Below are 12,161 nucleotides of genomic sequence, written 5' to 3'. Positions count from 1 at the left end.
ATATATTCAAATTCAAAATCATCGATGTTTTATCTATATAATTTATTTAATTTATCAGGACTCAAAATTAATCTCACATAAATACACTTATTTCTATTTTATTTATTTATTTTTAACGCTTATGAAAATAGCCTGCTTATTCAGTCGAGTCTGTTTCTGTTTATTGGCCACAGTATAGCCGTCATATTTAGAATTAATGATAATATCTCTATTTTTATAAAAGCTCCCGAACAAAAAACATTATTAGGCTATATTCTTTTATGATAGGCAACGTGAGATAAACTCTCGAGACGAGGCTTGTGAAAGATAATATAAGTTACTTAATACACGATTGTGATAGAGAATAAGAAGCTGACGTCTGATTTCTTCAAGCAGGTCATATTTTACCATGTTTACTATGGTAATATGTTTAGCGTGCATATCTTTTTCATCGCTTGTAAATATTTCTGCCATATGGTCCACATTGGATCAAGTTATTTCAAACACTCGCTGCTGACTGAAAGAGAGTTTTGAGCTCAACTTATTTAAAAAAAAAGTGTTTAATGCTGGTGTTAAAGCTGTTATCTTTCTTAAATGATCCTCGGCGCAGACTCTCTATTTTTATAAAAGCTCCCGAACAAAAATCGTTATTATATTTTGATGATATGCAACGTGGAGCTAAACTCTTGAAACGAGACGACAGATAAAATGTTACTTAATAAATACACAATTGTGAATAAGAAGCTGACGTCTGATTTCTCCAAGCGGTCATATTTAACATGTTTACTGTGTAACGTTAATGTTTATCGAGCATAGTCTTTTACATCGCTTATAAATATTTCTGCCTTGTTTAGTGATTATAATCCACATCGGATCAAGCAAACACTTGCTGCGAACTAAGAGTGAGTTTTGAGCTCAACTTATTTTAAAACGTCGTTAATGCTGCTGTTAAAGTTGTTATCTTTCTGAAATGATCCACGCTGACGCTCTCTAGACACGGAGAAACTCCGCCTTTGTTCATAATCCCTCCTCTAGCCCCAGCTGGCCCGCTTTGGCTCAAGGTTTTCGTCGGGCCAAAAAACCCTGGCCGTTGGCCCCGAGGAAGCCCCGGCGAGGCAAGATCAAGCCCCGGAAGTGACAGTGGAAACGCAACTGGCCCTGGCACGCACTAGCACGCCCGGTCCTAGCTCGGTAGTGGAAACACGGCTATTCTGACCAATGTGTTACACTTGAACTTGAAGATGACCAAGCACTCTGGCCAAAACATCTCACTGACAAAGAACGCTGCTTAATAGTGCAGAGAGGCCCAGTTCAGAGCAAGGATAGAATTTATCCTTTTTATTTTTCTTCTTTTTTTCTTACAGATACAACTCCAGATGTCTATACATCATTGCTGTGTGAAGACTGCTGAAGAGAAGTAACAAGAAGGGCTTTTTTTTTTTAAAATAAGGATTGACAAAAGGAGGGAAACAAGAGATGTAGAGGGCCCCATGTCTGTGTTTGCCTTGGGCCCCAAAATGTCTAAATCCGCCCCTGCTGGTAATAAAGCTCTTTCTGATTCTGACACTTAAACATTTACAGTTTTTAAATGTGTGTGATTTACAGAAGTGTTACAGAGAAATACTAGCTTTTATGTGGACTCCGAGTCTGTAAATAGAGCAATAATTGAGCAAATGGAAACAAATGCACTTATTTACAGCTCAAGTCTTCCATCTAGTGGTTATTAGTTCTCATGACATCACAGGAGAGAGCCCTGTCTGTCCGGAGAGAGCTGTAAGATGATGATAATACATCATATATATATATATATATATATATATATATATATATATATATATATATATATATATATATATTAGTGCTGTCAATCGATTAAAAAAAATTAACTAATTAATCGCACAATTTTTGTTTAAAATTAATCGCGATTAATCGCGATTAATCGCAATTAAAAGACTGAAACTTTTTGGATATGTAAATGTAAAATGTAAATAATTAATGTAAACTCAAGACAAAGAAACTATTTAAATTAAAAATATGATTGTTTATTGGAATTTTTTTTTAACTTGTAACACAGATTTTCTCATGTAAACAACATACCTGCAATAAACCATCAATATCCTTGAAAGCCATATTTATTACAGAAATAAAAACACAGGCATGTAAGTACCATTTGAATTTCAAAACAATCAATGCCAATAAAAAACAAAAATTATTTCCATGTTGAATTCTAAGTGGACTGCAAAAAAATTCCAAAGTATAGTCATTGCCAGTGCTTTAAGTGGGCCGGTACGCACCCGTACTCAGTACCGCCACTTCCAAATATAGCTCTTGAGCGTTTGGACATCTGTTTTAATAGAGGTTTTAATCTTTTACCTGCACTGCCGATTTTCAGAGCGCCCTTCACAATGCAAGCTTCCTAATTCATCCCACCCAGAGCAGAAACTACATTACCCATTCACCCTTAAGTTACACAAGTGAATAGCGCATGTGTCGCTTTTCCCACTGTTAAGTGTCAACAACTCAACGTGGCCGGAGAAGGTGTGTGAAACTCGTTGTGAGTTATACTAAAGCAAAATCTTGAGTATTTATTGTCTGATAAACATTAAAAACTGTCTGCGGAGGTTGAGTCGATCCCCCGCTGGCTGTTCATTGGCTGCAGCATCTTTTTTCTAAGTTCTAAAAAAATACCGTAGACGGCAAGGCACAAATTTAGATATTCATTTATCTAATAAATCTATAGCCTATGCACAAAGAGAATATGATCTTTTTGTCCCCTTTTTGTTTTAAAGCTTGATGAAGAGAGAGAGCGCAAGTTGCTGCTGCTGAGGAGGACAGTGATGCACGCGTGCATGAGTGATTGACAGTTCGCGGCACTGTATACAAAAAATACTCCGCTACACAATTATTTCGTTATTTTCGTTTAAGCTTATTAACGTTAGCGTTACAGAAAGGTCTGATTTACGCACTGTTACAGTCATTGTTTTTTATGTTTTTTAAACAATGACATTTGAGTTCATGATTTTAATGTTGCCGTTTCTTGTGGCAGACTAAATGAAGAGTAATGTTTCTTGTGGCAGACTGAAGAGTAATCTGGCAGAGTTTTATACTGAAACTTTCCGTCTAAAAGTCCTTCCTTGGTCTCTTAACCATATTTCTTTGCACGTTGAACACACATAGGCCACAACTGGAAATAAAAAAAACTGCAACCGCGTTAATTGCGTTATTTTTTTTTAACGCGTTAAATATTTCAAATTATTATTATTAAATATACTGAAATACAGACCATCTAGCTCAAAATTCTCATTATGTTGCATGGACTTTTATTTTGAAAACAAAGTCTCAGTCCTGTATATAAATTAACATATGAGGAATTCATATAACATAAAATAATATACGTCATATTTTAATTTGTATACTGAAATACAGACCATCTAGCTCTAAATTCTCATTATAATTTTTTAAGCGTTGCATGGACTTTTATTCTGAAAACCTAATCGCTGTCCTGTATAACGCTGTAGTGGTGCGCTTCACGGTGGAAATTCTGGCTGATTCATTGTAGTCGGGCTGAAACTGAGCAGGCACTCTGACATTATATCTCTCTCATCACACAGGTAAAGAAATAATACAGGTTTACGTTCATTAAAGAGTTGTTTACGGGGTATTATTCACTGCGAGAGTATGTTTCTGTGATTAAAAATGCTTAGCTGTTGTTGAGTGATGTATTTAACCTCTGTAGCATTGTTAGCCTCTCTTAACAGTTGTTAAGAGATAACTGAAGTTATGAATGAGTAACATCAAGTAATGTTATAGTTATAGTAATGTTTATAGTCTGTTTTGAGTAAAAAAAGTTATTTTCCCCGTTATTTATGTGCTCACAAGCTACATAGGAGTTTGTGTAAATATCACTATGCTAAATAGCTTAGCATGTTAGCATTCTGATGTTTGACAGCGAATTAAAATGTGAATCGTCTGATTTTTGTATTTCACAAAAAAAGCTCTTATTATGTTAATTTTGGGGTGGACAGCGTGGAATATTTTTATTAGTTACAGTTTGAAAATAGTTCATGAGGAAATGTAGGTGTTTTTGAATACATACACACAATATTCATGAATCAGAAACGTCCCCAGGTCTTTTAATATAAAAGAACTGACAGGTTTGTACACTAAAGATCACTGCTTGTTTATATGTGTCCAGATCTTAGGAATGGACCGGCTTTTGAGGCTTGGAGGGGGAATGCCCGGACTCAGCCAGGTAAAGTATATTGAGTTTGTTTAAACATTTAATAAACCTAATGCTTTGTATAGCATCTACTGTGAGAGACAGCAGCCTGCAGTTTAGACAGCTAAAGATTGCATCACACAGCTTATCTACACTGATGTTTAATACATCTGCCATCACACACAGTGAGATATATCCATAGATGGTCTCCATAATGCAGTTTCTCTGACTGTCATGTTATTGGTGTGTGTGTGTTTGTGTGTGTGTGTGTGTGTGTGTGTGTGTGTATATATATATATATATATATATATATATATATATATATATATATATATATATATATATATATAAATAATTAGTAATATAAAAAAATATAAATTCCAATTAAAAGGTGAGTGGTTTTACATAAAGATATATTTTATGTTTTATATTTTATATATTAAAGATATAATATTTAATTCCAAATGTAAGAATAAATCTGGTTAAATTTCATTAAAAAGGCCCTTCAATATGTCCTGCCCAACTTGCTTTCAATAGAAAATACTCTGCTTTACTAATGTTCAAATATGTAGTTGACAGTAATTTTTACTTTAAATTGTTATTATTTTTAAATGTAATACTTATATTCCATAATAATGCAGTAATTTGATAGCGAAGACATTTATGATGTTAAAAATATTTTTATTTAAAATAAATGCTGTTCTTCTGAGCTTTAAATGGATCAAACTATCCTGAAAAAAAGGTCACAGTTTACACAAACATATTAAGTAGCATAAGTATTTTAGGGATTGTCTAAAACCTAAAACCTGGCCAGCCAATAAGACTGCAAACACTTCTGTTAGTAAAACCATTATGCTGAAGAATTTCTATTAACTTTATGTGAGCATAAATGTGTCAGATGTTCAGCAGGCACATAAATAGGGTGCTTTTTTGGGTGGAGGGGGGATGGAGGTATTATGAGAACATCCTCGTGTGGTTTTTCTCAAGGCCTGTGCACATGATGGGTAGAGAGATGTCTCTCAGTTCTCTCTGCCAATTAACACTTCCAGTGACAGGCTGCCACCTGCTGATTCACACCCCACTCCAGCAGTCAGCACAGAAGTGAGCGAGAGGAAAACACACCTTACATTCCTTTGTTTTTCAGTCGTGCGCCTTTCATATTCTCTCATTTCCGTCTACAGCTGCACATGCTTCATGTTTAAAACTAAATAATTCATACAGTATTGACTGACATGAACAGATCTCCTGCCACTTTAAACTTTGATTTGATTCATTCATTTTTCCCCCCAACAATAATTTATTCATTCTTCCACATGATAACTAAAAGTATTTAAGTACTTAAACTATTAGCAGTATATTAAAATGATCAAAGTCATCAAACTGAAAATATGAGTGAAAGAATCCAGATCCTGTGAATAATTAGTTTGGTTTAATTGGTCAAATCAGCTTGCAACGAATGTAAGTATTAAACAGATTTGACTGATCTGGACTGTGTGTTTTCTGCAGGGTCCTCCCACAGATGCCCCCGCTGTGGACACAGCTGAACAGGTGTACATCTCCTCACTCGCCCTGCTGAAGGTCAGGATACACATTATTCTGCTCTCTCACATCTTGCCCTTCACACCTGTTCATGCACCGTGCAAAATATAGTGTAACAGTAATGGTTAATTTCTCCTGGTTTGGTTTGTATCATGGTGTTGTTGTCACTGTTTCAGATTGATTCTGTTAATACATGTTCCATTGCTATTATGGGAGTATGATTTGACTAATTTGAGGCCAAAAATGTGATTGGTCAGTACCAGTCTGAAGTCAGTATTTGAGAGCGTAAGCTTTAAGTTAAATGCCTTCATTGTTTAAGTCATTTTTCATCTCTTTGTCTGTGTGTGCAGATGCTGAAACATGGCCGTGCTGGTGTGCCCATGGAAGTCATGGGTCTGATGCTGGGGGAGTTTGTAGACGATTACACTGTACGCGTGATTGATGTGTTTGCCATGCCACAGTCAGGAACGGTGAGTGAAAATATCCCCATTGACTAAGGGTGTGAGATATTGAAAAAAAGATCTTAGTTTAGTTTGGAGCTCTCTTTGTTGGCAAAACAGAAAAAAAGTCTATTGTTTAGGGCTGTGTGATGAATCAAAATTGTCATAAAATCACGATTTGAGCATGCGTGATTTCTAAATGGCTTTATAGTACGGTTTTCCATGGCCCACGGATAGCATACCGACCTCCCACAGTATGCTATCCGTACCAATCAGAATGCAGCTCGCCTAAATGGAGCGCGAGAACAGGACAGACTGGGCATATGCCTGTGTTACTCCAGGTTCACACACTGTCTGTGATGCGTATTTTTTCCGAGCCCGTGTTAACGGATCAGAGCATTCACACTGCACACGATAAAAGATGCGAAAGATGTGAACAGAAAAGGTTAGAAATAGGAAGGTGCGAAAATAATTAATATCTAGCACATGAGCATAGAGAGAGTTGTGAGTGCACACAACGCAGTTTGAGCGAGAGGAGACATGTTTTAAGAGCGCGCACTCTCTCCGGGCTCTCTCTCTTCTGCGTGCTTTCGTATTACAATAATGCTCTCGCTGCTGCTTCTGCACTGCATACACATAACGTTACTGTATACGCACTTGCAGGCGGAGTACGTGTGAACCTGTATATTGTAGAACAAATATATTTCAACACCTGAGGTACCGCTACAATGAGCTCTATGACCAATTCATCGCAGAAAAGGGGATTTTTATTTATTTTTTGCCATATGTATAGACATTTTGTCCCCCCTTTACTTAGTGATTATTTTGAGTAGTCTGTTCTAGAGACATGTTACAACATTTTAATAAAGCTTTATTTTGTTTTCTTTTGAAAGTTACATTACAAGAGCATTCTACAACTTGCACTTTAAAAGCACTATGTGATCAGCGTTTTATGTTGTCACAGATCCATAAATACAACAATGAATTGCCTGTTGACTGGCAAAAGCAGAATAAATGTCGGTATTTCTTTTCGCTATTATCATCACAAACACTAGCGTGAGTTATTTAACAATACCGTGAGCTTTTCCACAATATCACAATAAATATCGTACCGTGAGGTCAATATCGAAATTGTATCGTACCGTGAGATTTTGATATCGTTACATCCCTAATTCTAATGGGCTTCATCGTGCAGTGAATGCTTTTGTACTCTACAAGGTTGTGTGTGATTGTTTGCCATTTGTATTCATAATATCAGTTTGCACATCATTAAAACAGCAAGTATGATATTATCAAAGATGATAAATATCTCACTACCCTATCAACGACTTGATTTGATAACTAAAGTGTTTTTTTTTCCCTCACTCAATTATTATTGTATTTCAAAAGATGTCCCGTCAAATTTGAATAACTGTATTTAACAGCAAGCTCCAGTGTGTTTTATACTCTACACTGTGTTCACCTGTGCTCCTGTAGTGATTCTGGGTGTTTGTTCTGTTGACAGGGTGTGAGCGTTGAGGCCGTGGACCCTGTTTTTCAAGCCAAGATGTTGGACATGTTAAAACAGACAGGAAGGTGAGAGAATGGGGAAAACTTAACTACTGTTCTGTGATGAAATTGTATGTTGGATTATGAAGGTTTGTGATCTCTGTGTTGCAGGCCTGAGATGGTGGTGGGCTGGTACCACAGTCACCCCGGTTTCGGCTGCTGGTTGTCAGGTGTGGACATTAACACACAGCAGAGTTTTGAGGCGCTGTCAGAACGCGCCGTTGCTGTGGTGGTCGATCCCATACAAAGTGTCAAGGGAAAGGTAAAAGTCCATAAACATAAGCAACAATTTAAAGCAGTAGGTCATCATTTAGAAGTATTTTCGTTTTATAGATGGTAGCACTTCTCACACACACACACACACACACACACACACACACACACACACTATTTAAAAATTCAGAGATCTTTCTTCTGGATATGTGAATGTGTCAGTGTGAGAGTCATGGATGTCTGATTTTTTTGTTTCTTGTCTGTCTGCCGCTGTGAGCTCTATTAGCACCCTCTGAACCACGTGAGAGAGTGTGAGGACTCCATCTCTCCCATCAGCCCCGGGGAGGGGGATGGAGACAGGAAGAGAGATTATTATAGGAAGAGGATAGGGGTATTTAAAATAAAATAAAAAAAGGAAAGAAAAGAGAGAACGCAAATAACATATTGTACAGTATACTCAGTATTTATTAAATGTCTTAACCATTTTGATATTATTTTGATGGTTATGTAAATAATGTTGGAGCCAAAGTATTTACTATTCAAACTTGGGGCTGAATAAGATTTTTTTTAAATAAAGGAAAAAAAAAATCACGCTTTTATTCAGCATGGATGCATTAAATTAATCTAAAGTGACATTGCAGACATTTATAATTATAGAATCACCATCTTTAAAATAATCACATTTTGTTGATTTTCAACCTTAAAATGAAGACGTACATAGTTTTTGTTTTATCCAGCTATATTTACTCAGTCACATCCAAGTGAAAGATAAAACTCCAACATGTCAGAAAAAAATGAGAAAACAGAATCAGGAAAAATGGTCACCCCCTTCTTTCAGTATTTTGTTGAACCATCTTTTGTGTTAATTACAGCCTTTAGTCTGTTGGGATTTGTCTCTGTCTATACTAACTTTGCACATCTAGACTTTGCAATATTTGCCCACTCTTCTTTGCAGAACTGCTCAAGTTCAGTTCAGTTTGATAATGAAAGTTTGTGGACTGCAGTCTTCAAGTCATCCCACAGATTTTCAGTGAGGTTTAAGTCTGGGCTCTGACGAGCTCATGCTAGGACATTCACCTTTTTCTCCTTCAACCACTGTGTGGTCAGTTTTGCTGTGTGCTTCGGGTCATTGGAAGAATCCCATTGACAACTTTCTGGTAGAGAGAACAAAAGCTCCAGTCCCCGCTGCAGATAAACACTCCTATAACAGGATATTACCACCTCCATTCTTTACTGGAGTAATCTGTTATGTTGATGGTTAGCTGTATTGGTTTTCCATCAGACATTGTTTGGTGTTTAGGCCTTAAAATTTATATTAATAATTATTTAATAATAATTTTAATCTCATCTGCCTCAGAATCTTCAAGGTGAGCTTTGGCAAAGCTCAGTCTGACTGCATGTGGCCTTTCTTGAGGGCTGGCTTTTTTCTTACAACCCTCCCATACAAGGCACATTTGTGGAGAATTTGTGATGTTGTTGTCGCATGCACACAATGACCACTCTTTGTCATAAATTCCTGCAGCTGCTTCAGAGTCGTTCAGGTCTCTTGGTCGCCTCTCTGACTCTTTCATCCAGTCTGGAGCGATGTCCTGATCCAGGGTCTGTGCTGTACCAAATTCCTTCTACTTCTTAAAAATAGACTTCACTGAGATTCTAGACATTAATAAAGCCTTTGAAGATTTTTGAATCCATTGTTCCTGTCCACAACTTTATCCTGGAGATCTTTTGACAGAACATTGCCACCCATAGTGGATTGCTTGCTTAACAGGAATAAACTGCATTCTAAAGTATTTTAAGATAGTAAAACAGATGTTTTAAATTGTAATATTTAAAAAAGAATCCTATATTTTCTCTGCCAATGAATCTTTTAGCTGAACTTTTACTTTAGTTGAAGCATTTGACCTGGAAGGTATCATTGCATTGCCTTGCACTTGTTTGTTTTCCATTTTAAAATATTCATATCCCACATCTCCAGAATATCATCGCGTCTCTGTGAACATGGTGCGAGTTTACATGGTTTAAAGAGTGTTGTGAGTTCTTCATGGTGTCAGCACTACACAGTCTCTGTCTTTCTCCTGTGCCTGATGATAATACACCATGTGAGGATCACACACTCACACCGCACATCCTGACAGCGGGAACGTCCCTCAGCACAGATGCGGGACGCTGCAGGATTTTACACCATTTGGTTCAGTCAGGATCTAACGAGTCCCCAGGGTTCAGGAGGCGTTACTTTGTGTATGCGTGTGTGATCAATTCTTTCTGCACAATCCCTCCCCTACTTAACACTCTTTTGTCCAAGGCAAGAACTCCATCAAATATCTCATCACTGTGATTTGCTCCAAGCCTTTTTATTTTTATACTGCCTTTTGTGTTCCTACATATTATTAAAACGTATTATTTAAAATCAGTAGAAAATCTGGTGAAAATAGTCTAATTAAAAATGGTCTCTAAACTGATTACACTTCATGTGATAAAAGGTATGATGTAATGAATCCGTTTTCAAAGTTATAAATGTGAACCGAGCATAGCGGGGAGCAGATCAGTGAACGAGAGGGTCATGATTTTATCATTGATGCCATATTAAAGCACACAAGACAGGAACAACTATAGGTCTGCTACATAGAAATGTCCCGTTGGTGCATTATTTGAGCGTACTTTGCTTTTCATATTAGCTATTTTTGGCCAAAAACTGAAAATGCCTTTTTCAGCCAATAATTTTGGTGCATTCCTACTTAACCAAATGTTTTTTTTTTTTTTTTTTTTTTTTTAATGGTGTAAGACTTTGCACAGTAGTGTATATGAGATGATTGTCATATACACTTTGTAGCTCACATAATGCATTAAAACAATAAAAACATTTATTAAATTAAATATTTAAAAAAATAAAAATTGAATTTATGCATTTAGCAGACGCTTTTATCCAAAAGGACTTACAGTACATTCAGGCTATAAATTTTTACCTATCATATGTTCCCGGGGAATCGAACCCCCAACCTTGTGCTTGATAGCCAATGCTCTACCAATTGAGCTACAGGAACTTATTTATAAGCCATTAATAAGATGCAGTGATGTGAACAGTACTTTTTTTTTTCTTTTCTCTCCAGGTTGTGATTGATGCTTTCAGGCTAATAAATGCCAATATGATGGTCCTGGGTCACGAGCCACGTCAAACCACTTCTAATCTGGGACACCTCAACAAGCCCTCTATTCAGGTTCATTTTATATATGTGTCCCTACCATAAATATATATATTTTAATTAAGTTAAATATTTATTATATATTCCTATTATTTATCAAGGGTTGTTTCTTTTTTCCAGGCTTTGATTCATGGGCTTAACAGACATTATTACTCCATTACCATTAACTACAGGAAGAATGAGTTGGAACAGAAGGTTTGAACTTGTAGATAATGTTTAAACATGCTTTCTGTTGTTGTAACTAGACAGTCATAGTGTTGGTTTGTGTTCAGATGTTGCTGAACCTCCACAAGAAAAGCTGGATGGAGGGTCTGACTCTGCAGGACTACAGTGAACACTGCAAACTGAACGAGAACATCGTCAAGGAGATGCTCGAACTGGCTAAAAACTACAATAAGGTAAGCAAAAGCACAGTGACAAGGGATTCTTGCTCTCAAGTCACAACATTTAATGGTAGAGCTGAAGTGCAGCTTTTCTGTTGGAAAGAGTTTTTTTTTTTTTTTTTTTTACCCAATGACATGTTTTGGTGAAACTGTTCTTGTTTCTCAGGCTGTAGAGGAAGAGGACAAGATGACTCCTGAGCAACTTGCCATTAAGAATGTCGGAAAACAGGTCACTAGTTTCTTCTTGTTCAATGTTTATATTGTTGGTGGTTTGGTACTGTATTTACTGAAAAAAAAAAAAAACTACAGGTGATGACCTTTTGCAGTCTCAAAAAGTTTACAGGACTTCATGAACCTGCTATTCTCTTTCTCTTTGTAGGATCCTAAAAGGCATTTGGAAGAGCATGTGGATGTTCTCATGACATCCAATATTGTGCAGTGCCTCGCAGCGATGTTGGACACCGTTGTGTTCCAGTGATTTCCCTCTGTCTGTGCATAAATGTTCATATTCTACAACTGTTTTGTCTTTTTAAGAAATAAACACAAAATTCCAGTAATCCCATTTTCTTTCCATCATGGACATCAAGGGCAGGTTCACGTGTAAAGACAAGCAACTTTTCAACTATATCAATGTTCCAAA

General features: G+C 36.6%; 1 protein-coding gene across 1 annotated transcript; it reads left to right on the top strand.

The window, feature by feature from the left end:
* Window positions 1-3,459: 3,459 nt before the first annotated feature.
* On the top strand, window positions 3,460-12,078 carry psmd14 (proteasome 26S subunit, non-ATPase 14). The gene is made up of 11 exons (XM_026220956.1): window positions 3,460-3,590; window positions 4,175-4,231; window positions 5,705-5,776; window positions 6,088-6,207; window positions 7,682-7,752; window positions 7,837-7,987; window positions 11,046-11,153; window positions 11,259-11,333; window positions 11,411-11,536; window positions 11,688-11,750; window positions 11,901-12,078. Exons 2-11 carry the CDS (start codon window positions 4,184-4,186, stop codon window positions 11,997-11,999), a joined length of 933 nt encoding a protein of 310 aa, XP_026076741.1. The 5' UTR covers window positions 3,460-3,590; window positions 4,175-4,183; the 3' UTR covers window positions 12,000-12,078.
* Window positions 12,079-12,161: the final 83 nt, after the last annotated feature.

This window comes from Carassius auratus, chromosome 36, assembly GCF_003368295.1.
Source record: "Carassius auratus strain Wakin chromosome 36, ASM336829v1, whole genome shotgun sequence".
In the NCBI taxonomy this organism is placed as follows: Eukaryota; Metazoa; Chordata; class Actinopteri; order Cypriniformes; family Cyprinidae; genus Carassius; species Carassius auratus.
The sequence above is the reverse complement of the archived record's forward strand: the minus strand, read 5'-3'. Positions and strand labels throughout refer to the sequence as shown.